The sequence below is a fragment of the Cygnus olor genome, chromosome Z (genome assembly GCF_009769625.2).
Source record: "Cygnus olor isolate bCygOlo1 chromosome Z, bCygOlo1.pri.v2, whole genome shotgun sequence".
Lineage (NCBI taxonomy): Eukaryota > Metazoa > Chordata > Aves > Anseriformes > Anatidae > Cygnus > Cygnus olor.
In genome coordinates, this window is record NC_049198.1 from 22937152 (window position 1) to 22961053 (window position 23902).

Here is a 23902-nt window from a genome sequence, read left to right on the forward strand (position 1 = left end):
CTTTAAATCTTTAATTTAAAAACAAATCCTTTCAGAACAGTAAGAATTACAGACTCTAAGTAGGCTCTGGCAGAATATTTTTTAAGGCTACCTGGACTTTTACCTTCTGGTACTTCAGTGACACATGAATAAACAGTATTATTGTAAAGTGCTCACCATTGTCAGATTTATAGACATGGCTGTAAATGTCAATGATGTTATATCCATCATTTTGAGAATTACAGAACTTGGAGATGGAAGGGGTCACCTAGTCTCTTTCTGTGATGAGCTACCAAAGTCATCCCCCTACCCCATGAGAAAACTTATGTAGCAGTGCTATGAGCTGTTTTGTATGGCATGCAGACAACCAAGGAACTTCCAGGTTCTACCAGAGTCTAAACACCGCCCTGCAGTGACAAGCAATTTGTTTGGACATGTCATGCTGAGCTGCTGTGCAAACTGAGCCCATGAGTGCAGGTAATGGTGAGCATCTTCCATCATCCCCACTTATTTCACCCTTCCTCAGGGAAAAAAACATAAAACAACCCCCTCCTTTTCCTCATACAGTCTGGCCAAGATGAAATATTCCTTGACATTGCAAACTGGTTGATTATTTTGAGCCTGAGCATATGAGCAAGATGTACCAGACAGGAATCTAAGAAAAAGGATTTCTTAAGCCATCTGTTATTACTTCTTTAGTTATGCTGTATCTCAAATACTTCTGAATAAGATAGGCGGTAAATAAAACAACCCAGAATAACTGACCAATTACACATCGATAGGAAAATTACTTCTTGACCCTCTCCAGCAGCTAGCTGAAGCATGAGTTTCATTTTGTATGCATTGTGTTGATCAGTCTGTTGACTTCAGACAGAAGTAACAGACTGGTAGATTCATATTTCAGAGTTCTTCTGTGACTATCTTACAAAGCATCCAGACACACTGTGTTGGAAAGAATGCAAAAAATTTCTTCAGTGCTGTTTTGCTTCTTACTGATGCCAAGAAACAGGATTGTACTAGAGTGGTTCTGCATTTTTCTTCGAAGAACCTATTTAGTACCACAATATTACCAATGAAACAGCTGTTAGAATCTTGAATGCCTCTTGAGTTACAGTTTTGCTTTCCACCTGGTATAGAGATTTGCAGTGTCCCAGATTTGAATGTTGAATCTGATGTTGAAATTGCTTGTTCTTATCTGCTCAACTGAGAGAATTTCACAAACCTAAGTTTTGAATATAGCAGGGAAAGAAGGCGAGCATGTAAACAAGCAGAAGTACTAGAATCTGCTGCTGTGGCATCATGGTGGAGTCCTGCTGTTTATTTAGCAGTGGATCCTGAAATCTTACATTTTTTGATTGATGTGAGAGAATGCAAAGTGTCACATTCTGGAGACACTGCTGTTAACTATACTATATATGGGCACGCTACATGTATCTGTATGTACCTATATATGTATACACATACATTGCTAATCCTTGGATGTTTTCTCATCGTTACAAGTTGTGTAGTACAAAACTAAACTGAGGAAAAATTGTTCCTGAGCAACAGTTCTCGGTTAGAAATCTTTAACTGTCGTGCAGTCGCTGAGTGTATGCAGCTGATTTTCATAGATCAGTGCTGGCTAGTAATTGCAGCTTGAAACAAGTGCATTTCACTTAAAGACCACTTTATTGGGACAGTGATTGCAGTTCAGAACTATTAATCACAAGTGATTAGTCTGACAGGACCTCCAGGAGGATTCACAGTGACATTGTTTAGGGCCTGGGTGGTTCATCAAGAGGATGAAAATCTCTTGAAAACTCTTGAAAAACTGGCAAATATGTTTCAGCTTTTCTTTTTAAACATAAGAAAACAGCAACTTGACTTAGAAAATGTTGTCAAAAGCATTTGTTTGTCACTTAATTTGACTTTTTGAGGCAGTTGTCAGACCAGTTGTATGTTTGCCTGTCTCAAACACTTGTGGATACCAGAGCCTGTACAGTGTGAAGGCTGCAGAAAACAAAGAACTAATTCCATCTCTGCCTAAGTTGTACTCATTTTTCTCCTGATGAGGAAGAAAGGACTAGAGACCATTAACTGTGATTGCCAGAATGAGGGCAGCATGATTTTTGTTTTCAAAAACATGTTTTAAAAGTTTTCTAATCTAACCATTGGAAAAATAGTCAAGATAAAAATATAGAAATTCTGAGGTGGTTTATCTCATGTTAAAATTTGAAATCTGTTAAAAAAGTATTAGTAAACTCGGGCATTTTCATTGCTTTATATCTCCAAACCATGGCTTGTAGCTAAATCTCACATCATCCCAATAAGAGAGGTAGGCGTTGTCTTAAACTTGCAGTTTGAGAAACTTGAATAACAGAAAAATGGGGATAAAGTGCAAGACACTTTATGCCAGTTTTATAGTTTTGGTATTCTTTAGTCCTCAATTCACTGGATTATGAGGACTATTTTTAAAGCAAGGCACATGTTCTTGTCATAATTTTGGAACAGAATTCCAATTTAAAGGGAAAAAATGGAAGCTGTACCTCTACTTGAATGTTGCTAAACAGACCATTTGCTGGAAATGCATAAACGTCAGAGCCTGGCATGCTAAGCAGATTATTAGATGATAGAAGTTCAGATGAAATGATCTTTGATTAAAAAACTGTTGTGGAAGGATGTTATCCATTGTTGTTGGTCTTTGAGAGCTGATTACTAACTCCTGAGCACCTTTGGAAAGTACTAGCAAAGTGTGCATGCAGAATCAAAGGAAACACTGACTTGCTTGTTATTTCAGTGTAATTGCTATTAAATGTTAAAAACTAATGAAAAACAGGGGCATCTGTACTATTAATGGTATTATTGTGCGTTACCTTCATTTAAGGGAAAAAGCAAGCACAGCTAACAGCTGGAGACAAAGTGGGCCTTGAAAGTGTAGAATATTAAACTGTGAACTGTGGTATGGAAGAGAAGACTTACAGGTTTGCTTTTTTTTTTTTAAAACCAGATATCAGAGATAATCATTTACGTCCTTCCTCAGATCTTGCTGGTTCAGCAAAGTAACTTGTGCCATGTATTTTTATATTTCACTTTATAAATTTGGATTTCATCTATAGAATAATCCAAAAGGACACTGGGGTTTACATTTGCAAAGGAATGCAAGTCTTAAGCTCCTTCTGTTCTTGACCTTGTGTGTGAGATTAGCCTTTCCAGATGAGAAATTTTATCTATGAAAACTGTGTCGATGTAGGTAAAAATTGTCAGTGTTTTCAAGTTAACCTGGATAAAAAGAACAGCTTTAATTGCAGGGGTGTGTGTTAAAAAGAACATGAACGAAACAGAGAATGATTGATAACATCAATGTAATCAATTTCTTTTTAAGAGAGTTCTTCAGGAAATTAAGGTCCTGCTTGATGTAACTAATTTTTCTCTCATTTTCCTGATTTTGCCACCATCTTCTGCTGCATGAAGTATTACTTATTCTTTCTTTGTGTGATACCTTGCTACCTGATAGTGCTAGAAGAATGTGATGTACAAACTTGAAATAGCTGCTGAGTTTTATTTTGTTTTTGCCCTTACGTACCAAAACCTTCTGTTGTAACTGGTATCCAGAGTGAATGTTTCTGATCTTCATCATGTTGCTAGTAGATCTGTCCTTGTGGTGGAACAAAGATACTTTTTAACAGGAAAAAGTGGAATTTCCTTTCAGTAGCCATAGTACAACAGAACCCTGAAGAGAAATTTTAGCTTGTGGGTGCTGCAGATTTCAACTTGAAATCTCATAAATGAGAAATTAAACCATTTATTTTTAATTACCACAGGTACTGCATTATTTAAGGTAATTTAATCTTCACAGTAAGTAATGTTATGTTAAACTAAATGAATTCATTTTACTGGTAAAATAATAATTGTGACACCAATTTCGGGGATGATGCCAAAGATGAAGAAAAAGCTTATATCACTACTTTTGAGACTGACTTTACTCTAGCCTTTGCAAGTATAATGAATATTATTATCCTAGGAATAAACTACATTACTTTAAATAAATGAATGAGATTATCTTTTGTGGTACTCCTTTTTAACTTTTACTTGCTTTCTCAACTATGTATTGGTCAGAATGACTTATATCTAAAGAGTCTGAAAGTAAGAGCAAAGAATTGTTTTGATTATATTGAAGTCAGCTTTCACTGGCTAGGCACCATCTAATTAAATTGCTATTTTTGCCCACAGATATGTGAAGTGGTGCCCACTTACTCTTGCAAAAGCTGGAAGAATGTAACTGTGGGCAGAATTTGATCTCTTATGTATTCATTGTTTTGTTTTTCAGTAAATTATGATTATACAAACTTCTGTCTGAGTAAAGCAAAATGCATAGAAGAGTTTTCAAAGTCAAGCTACAGCTCAGTCTCATCTTGGAATAATTTACCATTAATGTGATGTGAAGTGCATGCATGAATTAACTCAGCAACGGGTTTGATTTATTGTGATCTCAAAATAGCCCTTACATGCAGTTGCTTTTGTTTAAGCTGCTGTGTTCAGTTACTGGTCCAACTCATTCTCCTGTCATTTGGTTTGTTGGCAGTGTTGTCCTCCCGCAAGTAAAATGTATCTATTGCCTAATGGTAATTTTTCACACTAAAGCAGTGTTTTATGACCAATATTCCTTTGCTTGTTTTCCCTGAAAAACTGAACTTACCTCTTCAGTTCACCCCAGTGTTAAAGTTGGCCTTATGGGAGTAACTTCCAAAAATTTGTACTCTGCTTTTGAAGGAAGCTGTACCTCCTCAGTGTTCCTTTTGTTGTTTTCTATATGGAAATAATTGTGGTACTGTCCTGATTCAGTGGAGCTGGCTCTCCTACCAGGGGTTTTAAGATGTCTCCTGCTCTGTTTTCAGTGAAGAATAACAGTTTTATACAAGAAAAATCAGGTACTTTCATGTTACAGGTTATGTATATATACATACACAGATGTGGGCTTAAGTTGCCTAAAGGGCAGTGTACGCAAAGTTAAGCACTTTGAATGTTATGTAAGACTTACATAAATGTGTGTGTGCACAGTCACAATTTACCAGTCCAAATTTTCTATTCTTGTTTAGTAATCCACCAGAGTACTGCATCAAGTTTGATAATGTGTTTTAAAAATGGGAACTCTGCTGTGCTCTAAGTAGAGTTTAAAGGTCGTGTTTTGAAAGTCCCAAATAGAGGTAGATGCCTAACTGATCTAAGTGCCCTTGAAAATCTGTGAATTTAATCATCACAATCTTTGGTCTAGAAATAACCCCTTAAATCTAGTCCTTTTTTTTTTTTTCCTCTGGGATTATTTGTAGGATGCTTGCTAGGGCCTGAGTTTGGCATATCAGAATCCAGATGTTTTAGAAATTCAAATGCGTAATTCTGTATTTTTTTTTCATTATCCTGTAAATGAAGACTCAGGGTAATATATTACTTAAAGTGCTTTCTAATGGAAATATGAAGAGGAAAGAAGAAGAGTTTAATGGTCATTTTCTCCTCTGGTCTTGAAAGAGTTTCCATAGCTAGATTTCCCTCAGTTTCTGAAAACCATGGTTCTGTTCTTGTGAACTTGCTAATTTCTTCCAAAAAAGAGCCATGGACCCAAAAAGCAGCAGTTTTACTTGGTTCTGCATTTTGCCAATCTGCAGAGTACTTCTATGCCCAGAGCAGGGCCAGAGCTCTCAAAGGGTGGAAGAAAGCAAATCATACGATTACTGTTACTGTGATGTGCAAGAGGTACAAATTAGAGCTGCACAGGAAAGCTATGCGGGTGAGGTAAAATATACTGGCTCTTAGATTACTAAAAATAAGTACTTGCACAGTGCCTTTGCTTTTCTTACAGAGCTTTTATATATATAAATTTATATATAACCATACATATTTATTTCCTTCTAAGTGAGATTAAAAAAAAAAAAGAAAAGACCTGAAATCAATATACTTTTCTGCAATTTCTAGGTTTGGCTCTCACCCTTACTAACAATTTTAGGTAATTTTCCTTTAAAATCCCAGTACAATCATGACAGAACAGAATTTGAACTTTTCCTTTTGTCTTAGCCTCAGCATGACAATAATTTGTTTGTTCCTCAAATCGCTTAGTAATAATTCCCCATGTTAAAGTGGAAGGGCATATTTTTCATTCAGCAATTTGCTGTTTTATTACTGCAGAAACTGCCTGTCTGTTTACTGAGGAAAGGGATAATGTGACTTAAACAAGATGGCTAAATCCTATTCGATAGGATCAGAGGGGGTGGTGAATGTTTGACATTTGCAGATTTGCAGAGAGAAACTGTCTTAAGCATGCAGGGCTTCTTCACGCTGTTGGTTGGTGCAACGAGGGGGACTTCTCCTTCCTCTGAGGTGCAAAGCCTGTGCCAGCGAGGCAGCTGCCTTTGCAGAAATCAGGAATGAATTGCTTGACGTGCAGAACTGACGGCTCCCTTCGCTTGACAAAACCAGTGCAGCGTGTGCTGCCGTTAACCTGAAAGAGGCAGCTGACAGCGCGTCGTGACAGCTCGAGGTGGAAGGACCCAAAGTTGCGGTGCTCCCCCCGCCCCCAAGAGATCGTTAGTCCATTCCTGTATAGTGGTTCATTTTGGCTCTCTGTCATCGCCAGAATGCTGCCAGGGAATGCATGTCATGGTTACAATAGACTCTGGTAACATACCACAGCAATGAAAGCCCAGCGGGAAAGGCTACAAATTCCAGGGCTGACCTTGGAGTAAGTATTGTCTGTCTTTAATATATTAATGGTTTCTGCATGATAACTGGCTTTCGTGCGAACAGGAGCTGTTTAACATATGTTTATGCCGACAGTCTCGGAGCACTGCAGCTTTAGGTTGAAGGAACACATTTTAAACGCACTGCAGTTGGTTTCAGCAAATGTGCGAGCGTGGAGCTGGGCTATTGCAGTATGTTTGGAAAGAAAGCGTTTCTGCATATTTAAAGTTATCTCCGTGCATGGAGCATCCTGATCCTGTGAGCTTGTAGAGGGAGAATCTTTCAGTAGGCCATGGTGTCTGTCTTTCTCTCCAGCTCTCTGTTACTGTTTGTTTATCCCGGTGCTGCCTTTTAGAAAGGCCTCTATCTCTGCTGAATAATAGAGAGCACAGCAAGAGATTAAAGCATTATAAAAATGCCATTTGTGAAAATCCATCAGGAACAGCCTGTATTTTACGTAAGTAACTACATTAATGAACTGCATTTACATACTGGAGGATTCCTGATAGTCTCTGCAGTAAGTATGTTTACCTAATTTAGCAGTATGTTTACTTGATACTTGCTTAAAACTGATTAACTCATTTGTGTGCTTTCAGCTATTTTGAGGGTAGCTACATGAAAATATGTAATTTTTATGTATGATGATAGTAGCTAGTCTTTTATTCATAAATGCCAGCATATATTTACCCAAGATTTGTTAGTAAAAGCCAAATACTTATTTCTGTACATGCATACCTACATTCTACATTGACACATCAAGCATGTATGTATGCATGTTGCGGACACCTCGAGAACTTGCTAATTTTATCTAGGTAAATAGATATGGTTACGTCAGATCCTTTAGTGTTCCCTGGGACTTCCCCATCCTCCTTGCTGGAGGAAAAAAAAACCTGAATGCTGCAAATGCCTGCGGTAAAGTTACTTAGCTCTGAAAGGTATTATCTCTGACATCTGCTATGTTTTAAAAAGAGGGCTATAGGTAAGTGTGCAGTGTAGCAAATAATGTATTCTGATAATCACATGAAGGTGACAGAGCACTTCATTCCAAGGAACAAGTATGGATGTTATATAGGGTTCCCCAGAATTAGGCTTGTGAAATGTCAGAGAGAAATTCTGCATTTCATTTTGGCATCTTTTCCTTAGAGCAGCATGTGTTAGCTGTGAGCAGAAGAAGCTCTAGATATTCTTCTGGGAGAAAAAAAATAATTGCTAATTTCTTAGGAGTTTTGGAGGGCAGGGGGGTCTTATCAGGGAGCTCGTTAAAATGATTTACATGAATAATTGATTATTGTACTCCCTTTGAGGTGGAAATTTAAATATTTTTGAATCAGTCTTCACTGAATTATGTAATCATCCTATGTGAATATCATCACTAATTGCAAAGGATGAAAAATGATTCATGTTACTGGTTCTTTCAACATACATGTATGTTTTTGTAATATGAGGTAATCTTTTACTGTTTCCTCCTTTTTCATGGTACCGTGACAAAATCACATGTGCTTTGTATTGCATTTCTATAATATTTAAGTACTGCTAAGAATAATTATACTTTAATTTCAGCACTGCTCATTGTTTTTGCTAAAACATTGTTCAGATACAAACCATTTGTATATTTAATTTGTTTCATATTTTTATATCACACTTTCATTTGTCATCATACTTAACTACTTTCCAAACTTAATTTGCTTTTAGAGAAAAGAAAACACAGTTTTAGTTTGCTGATTTGTCATAGTTCAGTCAGTGCAGGTATAAGTTGTGCCTCCTAAATTTTTATTCTGATCTATAAAAGCAAATACATAAGGGGAAATAAAAAATCCAGCTTTTTCATAGATTCATAGAATGGGTTGGAAGGGACCTTAAAGATCATCACCCTGTTCCAGCCCCCTGCCATGGGCAGGGACACCTCCCACCAGACCAGGTTGCCCAAAGCCCCATCCAGCCTGGCCTTGAGCACCTCCAGGGATGGGGCGTCCACAGCTTCTCTGGGCAGCCTGTGTCAGTGCCTCACCTCCCTCTGAGTGAAGATTTTCCTCCTAACATCTAATCTAAATCTCCCCTTTAAGCCATGTTTAAGTACTGAAAGTCTGCAATGAGGTCTCCCTAGAGTGTTCTCCAGGCTGAACAGCTCTCTGAGCCTTTCTTCATAGGAGAGGTGCTCCAGCCCAACTGCATCAGTCAGTTCCCTCAGGACTCTGGGATGCATGGCATCAGGCCCCATAGACTTGGGCCTATAGACTTGTACCTGTTCAGTTTCATCAGGTGGCCTTGAACCTGCTCTTTGCTTACAGTGGGAGGCACTTTGCTCCCCCAGCCCCTGCCGTGAGGTTCAGGGACTTGAGAGACGTGGGAAGCCTAAGTGGTACTGGAGGCTGAGACAAAGAAATTGCTGGGTACCTCAGCCTTCTCCATGTCTGTTGTTACCAGTCCTCCCTTCTCATTTATCAGAGGTGGCACACTCTCCTTGGCCTTTTTTTTTCCGAGTAATGTCCCAAGAGAATCTCTTCATGTTATTCTTTGCACCCCTTGCCAAGCTCAGTTCAGTCTGTGCATTGACTTTGCTGATTCCATCCCATCACATTTGGACAGCATCCCTGCACTCTTCCCAGGCCACATGTGCACAGGCAGTGGAAGCAGGGACTTCCTTCTTACATGTCAGTCTGACCACCAGGTCCTTGCTCAGCCACCCCAGTTTTCTGCCATCCCTTCTTGCTTTCTTACACATGGAGACAGAGAGCTCTTGTATTCTAAGAAAGGAGTTGTCAGCTCTGATCAGCTCCTCTGTCCCTCAGGACTGCGTCCCAAAGGATCTCATCCCCTAGTTTGTTAACAAGCTGGAAGTTTGTTCTTCTGAAATTCAGGGTCCTCACTTTGCTCTCTGCCAGGCCCATATTCCTGAGATGACAAACTCAACCAGGGAGTGGTTGCAGCAGCCCAGACCACCTCCAGTCTGAACCTGTTTATTAAACAGGATGACAGGATAACAGGATGAATTCATCCGCACTGGTGAGCACCAGGTCCAGTAACACTTCTCTGGTTGGTCTGTCTAGTACCTGGACCAGGAAGTTATCCCCGATGCACTCCAGGACTCTCCTGGATTGCTCACAGCTTGCTTCCCCAGCAGACATCTGGGTGAGGTCCCCCGTCAGGATGAGTGCCTGTGAGTGCGATGCGCCTTGTAGCTGAAGCCAGAAGGCCTTGCAGACAGGCTCCCCTGGGTGGGCCTGTAGAAGACCCCAACCACAAGGCGTCCTTTATTGGTCCAGTCCTTAACTTTTACTCACAGACTCTCAACCTCCACAAGGCTATTTCGCAGAGGCAGCTTTTTGCAATCTGTTTCTTCACTCAGAGGGCGACGCCCCTCCCACACCTTCCCTGCCTCTCTCTTCTGAAAATCTTGTAGCCCTTGATTCCAGTGTTCAGGCTGTGTGATTTGTCCCACCATACTTCTGTGATAGCAATCAAGTCACAGTTTTCTAACTGCACCGTGGCTTCCAGCTCCTCCAGCTTGATTCCTGTGGTGTGTGTGTGTGTGTTGGTGCATTTTCTCAAAACATTCTTCACACGTGGATCCTCATAATTTTTCTTTCAATAAAGTTTAAATGTTGGGACTAGAATTACGTTTCATCTCTGAGACATTTATGCAGTCTGTCTACTTTATATTCATTACTTGCAGGAAGCTCTTTCAAAGAATATTAAGGACCCAAATTGAAACATTCCAAATTTAGTAAATGTAAGAATTAAGGCTGCCTGTCAGCCTTGTGCATATGCACTGTGATAATTTGTTTTAACATGTTTCTTCATGTAATTTTTAGGTCTTAAAAAAGCAAAGCTGAAGAGCAAGCTCTGTAGAACCCTATTGACACTCCAGTGTCATCACTTGGTGAGAATTTATAGATCCACAGCACAAGCACAGCTGATAATGAATGCCCTGAGAGTCTGCTCCATGGCTGAGACTCTTGTGTTACAGTAATGAAAATGAGGAATAATAATGGAGTAACTACTAGCAGGTGTAGGATTTACACCTCCTGTGTATAGGCTAGCCACTAGAGGGAGGAGACATGTTTTGACACTGCATGTCCCTAGGATTTGTTTGTAGTAAGGGCAGTAGAATTTCAGTGACTTCTTTTTTTTTTAAGGGTAGTAAGGTGGTGACTTTAGAATCTCATTCTGGTGTCTGAAGTTAACATACTCTTCTCATTCAGTGAGAAGAAACCTGTCTTTTTCTTTCCTTTCCATTGCTCTGGCTTTGATTGGTTCCTTGCCCCTGATCTTTACCCTGCAGCTGTCCCCGTGCTCTCTTCCTGTTGCAAACCTCTGCCTTACAAGTCTTTACTGATCGTACGTACTGGAAAGGTCTTGGTTCGCATGGTTGTGGCCATGGTGCATTAGAGGGAGGCTCAGCTGAACAGCAGAAATCTGAATCTCCACAGGCCTACATGGGCTGACTGATCTGAGCCTGGGTTCAGTTTAGGCATTTTCAGTGTAACATATCAAGCCTTTGGCTCTTAAAGTAGCTTATTAGGTCAGACATACTGCTGTGCTAGCACAGCTAGTCTGCAGCTGAAAACAGGCTAGCTCCTGTCCAGCTGATGAGTTGTGCTCTTCTGTGGACCAAGTTTGGGGATGGCACAGCTAGTAAACTTGACCCAAGATAGCAGCCTTGTCGAGAAGTACCAGAAGGCCCATCCTTGACTCATTGTTTTTCCCTACCAAGCTTTGTGTCCTCTACAAAGCATGCAAATGTAAGAATGACTTAAGAAAGGTAGCAAGTAGTTGTCAAACAATTCTTTCCCAGTCTGTTTAAGGAGCAGGAGTACTATGTCTGCTGAAACATAATTCAAAAAGCCGTCAGTCAGGTATCTACATTGAAAGGTTTTGATGGGAATGTTGTAAAATATGACTGTCAAAACAAGGATTGGAGCTAGTTATAGCATACTGGTCTTCTGTGGGTCTGCTGGGGGCAGGTCAGGAGCACTAATGTTGGCTGGCTGCAATGGTTTGTTACGTAGCAGAACAAATCTTTATGAAGGTCATCTTGAAAAAGCTACCCAGCAGCTTCTGCCTTTGCTTGGTTTAAACTGATGGTGGAGCTACATGTAGTTTTGGACAGATGACTTTAGCTAATCACAACAAGAAGCATGTTTGTAATGTATTTAAAATGTAATTTTAATTAAAAATTTAAATTTAAATTTAAAATTTTAAAATTTTAAATGTATTTAAAAGATTAAAAAAAAAGCTGTCTGCAAGTGTTACAGGGACAAGTGCATGTGACTGCATGAGTATGTTTTAGAAGTGCATCTGTGAAATCTGTCAGTGGCCTACTGTTTTTAGTGAGAAACTTTTCAATGGAGATGCACTTAAGGCAACTTCTTGAAGGCACCTTTGAAGCCAAGTGCTCAAGTAGATTTTTGGGACGTTAATCGCTTGTATTCATATTCTTTTATGTAAATAAAGGGGTTGCTGTTTGTGATAGGACACTTCATAGTGAAATCAGTGGAAATTGCTGGTAGGTCACTCGATTTTTAGTAAGTGCCTGAAATTTAGTCTCTTAAATTGGATTTTTTTCTCAGAGTTTTCTGTTGCTGACAAAAGCTCATCATCAGTTTTAGTTCTCCAACACCTCTGACTAGCACATCAGAAGAAACTTCAAAAATTCCTAAAATTAAACAAAGAAAAACCCCACAACCACTCCCAGTTACTTATTCTGTTTCATACAGAACACTTAGAAGTCTGAAACAAGTATTGTATTTTTCCCTTCTTTGGACAGTATTGTTCCTTGAGAGAGTCTCACATAGTCAAGCATAAGCACCAGCAACAGATTTCATGTTTGTTTTTATTTAAATTGATTTCATCGTATGTCAAAAACTGTGTGGCTACTGTCAGTCACTTCATTCAGGAGGACAGTAATGTTTCGGTTCTAACTGAAACTCCTTTTGTAACTCCTACACTGAAACATGCAACTCTTGCTAAACCTTCTGTTTACTAGAGATGACATTATTTTAACTTTCAGTCTCACCCCAAGGAGCCTGAGCCCAACCCCAACAAGCCCTTGCAGCCCATGCAGTCCTCTGTTCGCTTTTCATTTTTGGAGGTAAGCGAGTAAACTTCCGTTGTTGGTGTTTTCTTCTGCATCCAAAACCTGACGATCAAAATGTGTTTCAAGGGGAGAAATGAAGAAAATAAAATGTCTGTGCAATCAGAAAAATGTTTTACTTGACCAGCTGTTTTTCTGAAACTAATTTTTTTTTTATGGAAAAAATAGAAGGTAATCCATATTTTGAGACCTAGTAAGGAGATTTAAGATATTAATGCGTAATATTGAGTTGCTCTGACTTTTGCTTAGGAATGTGTCTGCTATTGAAATTTTATGGTTTGCTTGCTGTGATGCTACTGCAAACTGTTCTATCATGCCAAAAGTTTAAGGTGAATTCAGAAGTGAGGGTGATTGATGAAACACATTGTTGTGTTGTGCATACCTGAGAGGCAGTACTATGATCTGTGATGCCAGATGTCAGAAGAATTGAGTATCCAAGATGTATATCCATTTAGAAGAAAATAGTCATTTACGGTGGATATGTAAGGCTGCTCCTTCTGAAGGACTAGGACAATTTTATACCTTATTTCTAATGTTTTAGATATGCCGTAAGCAGCTACCTGAAATATTCTTCTCATTTCCTTTCTCCTACTCCCCAGTTCACACAAAAGAATCAGTTTTGTATACTTGTCAGGAAGGGAGTTTTTTTTACAACATTAGAAAATGAAATGATCCAAAAAATACTATGTGACACTTTCTATAATGGTAAAATTATCATAATAAATAAGAATTGAAGGGTGTTTCTGATACAGTAAAATTTGCTATACTTTATTTCTATTTCAGAAAATTAAATTGCAAGCTTGGTCTCTCCTTGGCATGAATTAGTGAGACCCTGGTCTTTAGGGAGAGTAGTTGTCAAAATGAGTTTCCAATGCCTCATGGATTGGAAAAAAAAGAAAAAGAAAAAAAATGAAAACCAACAGAAAAAAAAAAAAGACAAATTTTAATAATCAGATTTCAGTTGTTACTGTGAGGATGAAGGAAACTTAAAGAACTACCACCTTGTTAAATTACGTAATAAAGTGGATTTGTGTCTATTTGGTACAACTTCTTTAACATTGCATGGCAGAGGAGACATTGCTTGCATGTGTTATTATTCTTCAGCATACTTGAAAGTTAAAAAACAACTGATTCTCAAAATCCATCTATCATGGCTTAATTTGACAGTGAAAAATGAAGCAATTTTGTGGTTTGCTATGTGTTTCTGAAGATATATCATATTTTTTTTATATACGGTTTTGTAAGGGAAGAGATGAGATGAGAATCCTTCTTTTGTGCATTTTTCAATATGATTAAGTGTCCATAAATTTTGTTCTCAGTGAAAACACTTTGTGGCGTTTAATGAATTATCAGTAAAACGGTGTGTGTTGTGGAGCTTATCGTGGTGGTAGGGAAAAGCTGGTAAAAAGTAGCACTTTTTGGTCTTTAGTTTATGTAGCCCAGTTCTGGGGCGGGATGGTGGGGGAAGTGTTCTTTTTCGGAATGGCAATTTTGTGGAAGCAAAAAGCTCTGTAAAGGTTTTAGTTTGTGTAAACTGCTGAATTGCACCTCTGGCCTCGTGGACATCCTGCCAGGCAGACTGTGCTGTGGACAACAGCGCTCCTGAGCTTTATTGTCTTTGGAATCAGGGCATAAAACTGGACCCTCAAGGCTTTCACTTCCCCATGCTGGGTGGTAGAGGCTCCTGGCAATACCGAGTTTGAGCTTTCCATCCCATGATGGACGGTGTTGGGAGCAGACCTCTCAGATTCATTTTGAGGAAACAGAATGGAATTTACTGATTCTGTGCAGTACAATACCTCCTCCACAGATTTTCCTGAAAAATGTCAGAATTCCTAGTGTTTGTAATTCTCCCCCCCCCAAAAAAAAATGCATCTAAAGCTTTGCCAGAACGTTTGAATTTTCCCTGAAATTGAATTTTAAAAGAATTTTGATTTGTTCTGAATCTTTGTGTTGTATGTAGCTATAACTGTAGAGCGCTTCAGGTGTTCAGAGCAGCAAATGTTTTAGTTATTAGTGGCTGTTCAACGTTAGGCTCACAGAAGAAAAAAAAGTGTGTGTTGGTTTAGGGCATGTAAGTAATTACCATTTCCTGTTTCTTTGGCTCAGAGTTCTCCTGTAGGTGGGAGGAGAATTATTTTAATGTGACCACTTCTGTTCAAAAGTTTTAGCAGCATGGGAGCTTTCCTAGAGTGAATACGTAAGATTTTCCCGTGGTATCGTATCACTCCAGCGTGCTGGCTCATCTCCCTCATGTCCTTTGACTTGCACAGCTGCTCCTTGGGCAGTTGCTTTTGTTGGAATTCTGCTTTATAGCGGTTGTATACAGTAGCAGTGTAAAGGGAACCTTTTGCCAGTATGATGAACATCTTTACAAAATAAACAGTAGCATCTTGTGAATAGAAGTACCTCTGGCAGCAGAGCCCGCTGGTACAGCATGAGGGTAGCACTATCCGTATTCCGCTGGTACATCTTCAGGAGGATGAAGGCAGGAGAGGTTTTACAAACTTGAGGCATATATTTCCCATCATCTTTGTAGCTGCTATTTGTGTCTTCTGAAAATTTGCAACTTCTACAGGGAGGGAAAAGCACTATATTACTATTTTCTCACAAATTAATGCAAGCAGCAGCAGCGGATTTGCAAGGAAAGAAGGAAAGCGGAAATAATGCTCAGCACAGCTACTGAGAGATTCTTCAGGAGCGCAGTGCTCCTGCCTTGGCATGGTCACTGCGTCAGCGCTGAAAGTTGCCTGTTCAGACCTGAGTGACAGCCAAGGTGGTAGCTGTTGTACATACTGGTTAATGTTTAAATCTGGTGTAAGCTTATAGTCTAAATAGAGCAGGCAGTGTACACTGTAGGAAATGAAGTATGAGTGTTCCCTCTGTGATGGTGGGGACTTGTGCAAAGAGGGATGACGTGGCTTTCTCAAGGTAAAGCATGATTTTGTAGAAGAGGTAGAAATTTAATTCAGGCTTTTCTTGTCTCGAGTAGATTCTTTTATGAATCTCAAAAGACAGAGTTTCTGCCCATTTTCCCTCTGTCCTAGCTCCACAGCTGCCATAACAAGGCATGCTCAAGCAAACATTTTTCTTGAAAATTTATTTCCACCTTTGCATCCAGAGACCAGTACAAAGTATGTTGACCTTGAGGTTATGCTGAAAGATGCAGTTGTTGATTTATTACTCTGAAACAAGGTCATGAGAAGGACTGGTGCAGATGAGGTAAGGAATCACTTGACTCCATTTCTTGCCCAAGTTCTTCATTTTTGTTTAAAATGAGGAAAACCTGCTGTTTCATCTCTCAGAATAATCTCATTAGAATTCATGAACACCTACAATAAAGCACGAGTTCCTCAAGGTGAAATAAATTAATAGCTGGCTTCTACCTCCAAAGGTAGAGTCTCTACTGCCAAAATTCTTACGTCCTTGCTGTTCTTTTAACTCCTTCTGTGAACATTTATTTAACCATGCAAAACACACCTACTCCAGATATTTCTAGTGCTCTCTCATGTTAAACCTTGTGTAGCTTCAAAGGGAGACCTGTTTCAGTTGAGAATTAAGATTTATGAGTATTTTTGGAAAGAGAAACAATGTCATTGCATGTGTAAAGCTGTGTATTATTTTTTTCTCATGTAGAACTAAGTTTTGAGGGAGTGATTGATTAAATAAAATGAGGGAGTGATTGATTAAATAAAAACAGCCTCGTCAGATCTCATCACTTGTGTACTTAAACATGATACACCATCATCAGCTTTTGAAATTCTTTCAAAGCTTTTAAATTCTCTGAGCCCTGTAGACACAAAGCAGAGGAGAGGGTCTTATGTCTCTATTTTTGCTTGTGACAGTCAGTTATATCTGTATAAACCTATTAGCATCTTGATGAGGTGGTGTTGGTGTACATGAGGGTACAGTTTGAAAACTGCAGGTGCTGCGCAGTTGTCATTTGTGAGCAGAGGTCTTCTGGAGAATCTTTACTTGTTGGTTTGCCATCCCAGAGGGATGCAGTGATGAGAATTTCTGATCTCATTAATTTTGGGAGGCTGGGACTGAAGAAAGTGCGGTTTTACTTGCTGCACACTGATATGGAAACAGAGGTGAAGCTTTAGTTGTTGTGGTGATGTTTTGGAGCAGAGCTAATGGAGTAAAATAAAAGCAGAACTAAATTTGTTGATATCATAAAGATTTGGAGTGAAGTACATTTTTAAAAGCTCCTGGAAGAAATCTGCATTCTTGTGTATGCGTTTGAAACAGTTATTAGGCATATAGCAACTTGATTTGTGGTTTGTGTTATTTGATGTCGTTCAGAAAAGTGTTTTTTCTAATTCAAGTAACCAAATAAGAGTAGCTCCCTCTCCCTTCCCTCCAACCTGAATTTTACAGCATAAACTATCTCAGAAGAAAGGATAGATAACAGAATTTACGGGACTTACCAGAAATACAGTTGATTTGCTGTCTGTCTGTCTTTCTGTCTGTCTGTTGTATCTTAGATGATGAGGAGTCCTTGTGACAGTTATTTCCTGCAGTAGTGTGAAAGCTGCTACTTTTCATTTGTGGGAGAGAGCTGGTCTGAATCATTTTAAATGCCATTTTGTTGATCTTCTTTCCCTGAACTCTCATAAAGAATCTCCCAAAGCAGTTGAGTGCTGTTTTTATTAAATCTTCTGGCCTTTTGGGTTGTATTTTGTACGTACTGTTGAATGTTAAATTTTGAAGTTAACAGTTCAGTCTTTTTAAACATTTTGAGGAAGTAAAAAGCTGATAGGAATTCCAGACTGAAAATTACAGCTATTGTGGAATAGTGCTGCAACACCAGAATATTGGGAATGCAGACAATGAAGGATTTTTAGTTTTTATTCTAAATATTATTAGAAAAAAATTCTTTTTAGAATTTTCTAAGGCTTCATAGGAATGACCTGAATGAAGGCTTCTTAACTTAATTGCTTTCTAAAGCAGAGGATGAAAGTCTTTCAGAAATATTTCCCATTGATATATACCTTCATAATTCTATTTTTTTACTGTAATTTAATGTGCTTCTCAGAGTATTTACAATTTTGAAGCCTAAAATGTTTGTGGCATTACTTTTTGGACAGATTTTTGTTTCTTTGGGTCAAATTCTGCTTTCTCTGATATGTTATGGGTGATATAATAAAGAACTGGTTTGACTGAGGTTTTAATTGTGTTCCATGTGTCTGGTTTGAATGAGTAAAATGAAAGCAAGGTATGAAGAGGGGAGCTCTATAGAAAATACTTCTCAGGTTTTCAATTTAAAAAAAATAATAATGAAAGTTTGTAATACTTACAAAAATATGTCACACCTAAATCAGGAATTGGAGGAAAGGAGGGAATTGAACTCTGGGGACCATGTGAAAATTAGGTGAGTACTCAACCTGTAATGTTAAGACATCACTCCAGGATGATTATAGGAGATGGTTAAAATTTGAATAACTGCTCCACATTATATAATGGGAAATGAACTTGGCAGCTCTTGAAATATACTTGGAAATATAATACAGCCTCATGTGTCTTCCTAGCTGTCATACCACAAGGTTTCAAGTGCATGCAAATTACCTGCTAACAACAATCATTAGTCACTGGAGAGCGTACCTGTTGACCTAGAGGCTTTGCTTGTCGGAAGGTGATGTATCTATTAGTAATGATTGTAAATGTCCTGAGGCTCAGTTGTCTCAAACTGCACATAAAACTCAGACTTCTGTAGTATGGTTTCATAATTGGCTTTATCTGAATTAATGGGAAAGCATTTAAAACAACCTAACTTCAAGGTCCATTTGTTGTCCAAAGTAAGGCTACTGTCTGTAGTCTGTCTTGTTGCCAAGCAGTTCTTGGAAGTACGTAGAAAAATGCTAGGTAAGCCTGTTGGTTGTCCTTAACTTTCCTTTGAAAGTTTGGTCTGATAGGGATGTTAACATTTCACTTCTCCCAGGAGAGGTATTTCCCTAGAAAATTCCACTCCTGCTATCCCACGTTCAGACGTCTTGCAGTCTGTGCAGCACAGTGACCATTTTCAGCTAGTTCTTGGATGAGTTGCCAGAGAAACAATCCTGCAGCTAAATTCTTGAGTTGGAAATTCTCATCCATGCTCTGTGCCAACACTGCAGCATTTTGTTGCATCTGCATCATTTTATCTCACCTTGATAAAAATAGTCGCAGAACAGAAACGAACACTGCAAGCATCAGCCTTGCTTATTACACAATTTCAGCAGACCGTAGCACTGCAAGCTGCAAGGAGTTGCTTAGGTGCCTTGAAACTTAGGGAAATGCTTTGAGACTCCCAAGGCTTTCAGTGGGGAATGTAGAAGGAGGTGAGGTGTGTATCATAAGGACACTGCTATCCCTGCAGTGGCCATTTTAGAGACTTTGTTATTTCTGCTATACACAGCACAACTTGTTTTCACTAGTGTGCAGGCTGAATTACTTTGTGATAAATGTTGGTGGTCCCTTAGGGAAAGAACTTTCTGTGGTATTAGCTTATTCTTGAATACTATTGAAGTGATGACTTTACAGCCATGCATTGTAACCAGACTTCACAAATGGAACTAGGAGTGCAAGAAGCATGAGAGACTTCCAGAATAATATTGAAACAAACAAACAAAAAAAAACACACCAAGAAACAACAACAAAAAACTAATCCTCCTGCCCCCATTAAGTACAAAGCCTCTTAGTCCTGCTGTTTTTCAGATATCTTGTTATTCCTTTTGTTTGCTTTTAGCTGTTTCAGAAGTAAAGTAAATATATGGGTTCCTAGATGCAGTGCCTTGTACCTATAGCAAAGTGAAGAATGTTTCCAAAAGGGCTATATTCTGGACTTGGCAGACCTGTTGCCAGTATTGGTTGGTTTCTCATCTTGGTCCACGAGAGTTTGGTGGCTGAGGCAGGGGTTGACTATGCTCCTGATCCAAAGAGCTATTCAGCAAAATAGTGATCTGGCTTTAAATAGGAGATCAGTTCTGTCTCTTGGGAGTAGAAGGACGTGGCATGCTCATGGCGTGACTGAGACACAAGCTGACCAGGCCTCCTGGGGACTGTCATTCTGTGCCATGAGATGCGGTGCAGCTGGTCTATTTTAAGTGTGCAGTGTGGTTTCAGAGCCTGAGCAGCTCTGAGGATGTGGTTCCACCTGCTGCTGGGACACCACTTTTCTTAAAGGGTCATGGGAGCTGCTTCTGGGCTCGAGCATAGTGTTGGGAAGTAGGAGGTGTTGAGGAGCCAGATGTTGGGATGACACCAGCTCAAATCTGTCTGCCTCCTGAACTGAGGTTTCACACAGTAGAGGGTTTGTCAGTGGTGTGGTAACCATTCCCTGTGTGACAGCACTGGCAGTACTAACGTCTGTTAGTACTGTGTTACATTGGGTATGCGTCGTGATGTCTGGCTTTCAGCAACATGGCTTTCTGGGCTCGTGCTGTAGCGGTCAGGAGCTCATATCCACAGGGTACTCTTAAGCAGACTGTCTCTTAGCTCTGGAGACTGCAGGAAGAAATGAGCTAGGTGTGCAAAATTCTTTTCTGGCAGTAAGAAACCTGCTGTCACAGAGCAAAAGCATGGCTTGTCCTCTCCTTTTACCAGGAGTGATGAAGGCTGTGTTTTTTCTGTTCCTTAGGACCTGCTGCTAGGAGAAAGACTTGCTACTAGGAGAGATTTGGCAAGGCCCTCCTTGGGCTGGAAAGGAGGAGGTTGTTTGCAGTTAAAAGCTCTAGCACAATGACACTTCAACAGAGCAAAGCTGATAGGAGTTGTAGCCTCAGAGCTACCCAGCAAAAAAGTTAGTGTGGCTTACAGCCTAAATATTATGTACCTCGAACAGCTGTGAGAGGGATTGCTCCAGGAGCTGTTCTCAGATGGGAAATAACATGATGCTTATTGGCCAGGAAGGCGGATTTGCAATTTGATAGAAAAGTGAATAATGACTAAAACTGTGTTTAAAACTTGTGCACAACTGAAAGACTATACAAAACATGTCTGTGGGACTCCAAAGTATCACCACAACAGTCGGGAAGTAGTTCTTGTCATATTTTAGGAGGTTGTGGTCTCAGACTGCTGTATTTCTTTTGGTAAGTACACTGGAAAACATGTGGTTGAGTGTAGGAAGATGGTTAATGCCCTGTGACCTCCCAGGTTGATTAAACCTGGAAGTATTTCTAAAAATAGCTGTAATGCCTGAGAGGAGGGGATCATGACATGCGGTGATACAGATAAATATCAACCAAAGCCAGTCGCTTCCACTATGAGCAATTAGGTAGGCGGTTCCTCCTTCACCTCCACACTGTGGCTTCTTTGCCAGGTGAACATGTAGGCTCTCAACACACTGCCACTGGACTGATGAAACTGCTCTACTCATGCACGTGTGCAAGTGCACGAGCAGTGGTGTTCGGGAAGCATAGGGTAGAGAACAGGATATACATTGGGCTGGGCATCAGATGTTGTAGTCATCATGGCAGAACTTTTGAGTGGGGCTAGTCATGTGGCTACCAATGCTTTACAAAGGTAGAGTGGAACGTGTTGGGACACAAGTGGGGTTTCTTTCTTTAAATTTTGCAGAATTGAAGTGTTACGTAATTTTTGAAAGAACCGATCATCCCACAAAGAAAATAAAAAAAATAAATCAAAGTACAGAGTTGAAAGCATGTGCTGATTTAAGAGAAACATACTTTTATACTAGTGATTCAGGCTCATTAAAATTCATGGTAAGCCATGTCCAGACATGACTGGAGATGGTCAGGGAGAGGCTGCTTGAACGGTGAAGGGGTTAGGGTTGAGGTTGGCTTTGTTTCTTTCATTAGTGGCATATGGAGAGCATGTATTTGTAGTGATAAATGTTTCAAGTCCCTTTTGTATCAAGATATTGATATTCCCTTAAACACCCTATGCAGTTATATGAATGGAATAATCAAGTTGTCTGCTTTTAGTAAAAACAGGGCTATCAGTTGTCTGAACTGCTATTTGAATGCTGAGGAGTTAATTCCTTCATTTCCACTATGACTGATCGGATTTTCCAGGATGCTGGAGGTAAAAAAAAAAAAAAAAAAAAAAAAAAATGCTAGCACAGATTGTGCTGATCCTGCACTCCTTGTTTTACATGTTTTCGACAGGGTGTTGGTGATGATTGAGGTGCTGAGTATAGCTTCCATGTTACGCAGTGTTGATGTGTGCTCTCAGTTCTGCAAAGCTAAAATGAAATGTGTATGCCTGTCTTTGGAGCAGGGGGGTGGAAGTCTGTGACTTGTCATGTCATCCTCCCTGATGCTTGTCATTCTCCTTGATACGCAGAGAAGAGATATTTAAGACTTTTTCTTAATTCATCTGAGTCACACATCTTGTGTTTGTACAGTCTATGCCTGCAGGAAGGAGGTGTTGTAGAAATAATTCAGTACCTCTGTCCGCTAGTCATCCTCAAGATCTTCCTGCTACCGTCTACATTTTTTCTCTCATTTTTTAGTATCTGTATATTTCATGCAAATATTTCTGTAAATGTCTTCATTGCACTACTGAGGAGTTAGAAGACATTATTATCTGTGCTTTACAGATGGAGAACTGAAGCACAGAGATTAAAGAACTAGATAATGCTGGGTTTTAGACCCTGAGGCCCCTTAGCTGTGAGATTGTTTTTAGTATTTTGTTCTTCACCTAGAGTATTTTCTCTCATTTGACAAGCATAAATAACTAAAATCACGTTCACCTCTCTTGTACTTCTAGACGTTTGGTTTGCACTTTGTTTGAAAAATTACCTTCTTTACATATAGTGAATTCTACTACTTCTAGTGCAATAGTTTGCCAATGACACTAAACTGGAGGTGCTGTTGGCTCCCTGATGGGGCAAGAGGCCTTGCAGACAATTTGAGATGGACTGGAGCATTGGGCGATCATCAACAGCATGCAGTTTGACAAAGGCAAATGCTGGGTTCTGTACCTGGGACGGAGCAGTGCAGGACACAGGCAAGTTTTGGAGATGAGTGGCTGGGGAGCAGCTCAGCAGAAGGGGCTCCGGGGGTGCTGGCTGACGGCAGGCTCGGCGTGAGCCAGCAGTGTGCCCTGGCAGCCAGGAGGGCAAACCACATCCTGGGGTGCACTGAGCACAGCACAGCCGGTCAGACGCGGTGATTCTCCTGCTGTTTAGCGTTGGTGCAGCCTCACCGATGACTGGACACAAGGGAACAGCACAAAGCTGTGCCAGGGGAGGGTCAGACTGGACATGAGGAAAAATTCCGTTACCGTGAGGGTGGTCAAACACTGGGAGAGACTTCACAGAGAGGCGGCTGATGCCCGGTGCCTGTCGGTGCTCAGAGGCATCTGGATAACGCCCTCAGTAACGTGCTGTAACTTGTGGTTAGCCCTGAAGGGGTCAGGCAGTTGGACTTGGTGATCTCTGAAGGTCCCCTCCGACTGAACTGTTCTGTTCAGATTGAAATAGCGGGATGCCTGCTGGAATGTAATTGCTATTTGTTATTTAGCCTGTTGAGTGGGAGAGCATTAAGGGTGGTGTGGGTAAAAAGATTTAAGGATGTTATCAACTTGTAGTCTTGTATGCTTGCTACTTGAAATACCAAGGGTGATGTTAATAGCAGTCCAAATTATATTCTTTAAACATAATGTTTCCCCTTTTAACTTCCTACGTCCCCAAGTTCCAATTTGCCAGCTTGTGCTGCATGGGGTGCTCCATCTCACACCATTCTGCTGACAGCAGATCCATCACACAGATCAGATGGAGGGAGCATGAAACAGATGATTGCAGGGAAATGCTCAAGAAATGCAGCTACTTAGTGTTTACATACTACAAAGCTCTGAAATCTTAGCACGTTATTTTTATTCAGTGTGATTTAAATCAGGATTTGGAAGTAACTGGTGTGTTTAAAATACCTGAAATAAGCAGACTACTTGCCAGAGTTGGGGAGGAGCATTTAATTTCCTTGCTCTGACAGAGACCTGTAATTGATCTGTTGCCATCAGTCTGTGTTGGTTGGATGATTAGTTTAGGACGTTCAGTGTGTAAGTATTAAAGCTGATGAAGTTTTCTGTCTCCCTGAAGACAGTGTTTACACTGATTAACTGCTTCTAATTTCAATATCACTGGAGTCAATCTATTTAGACTTTGATTGACAGTCGTGA

General features: G+C 39.9%; 1 protein-coding gene across 8 annotated transcripts in view; it reads left to right on the forward strand.

The window, feature by feature from the left end:
- The window catches only part of MAST4 (microtubule associated serine/threonine kinase family member 4), a 296749-nt gene that overhangs the window by 159874 nt on the left and 112973 nt on the right, over positions 1 to 23902 (forward strand). For 2 of the 8 annotated variants that reach the window (XM_040540215.1, XM_040540219.1), the window contains one exon: positions 12698 to 12778. The exons of 4 other annotated variants lie outside the window; for them this stretch is intronic. In XM_040540215.1, the coding sequence (XP_040396149.1) occupies positions 12698 to 12778 (81 nt within the window). Of the gene's footprint in view, positions 1 to 6243; positions 6689 to 12697; positions 12779 to 23902 lie in introns of those variants that run through there. 2 more of the 8 variants (XM_040540220.1, XM_040540224.1) reach the window with 2 other exon arrangements.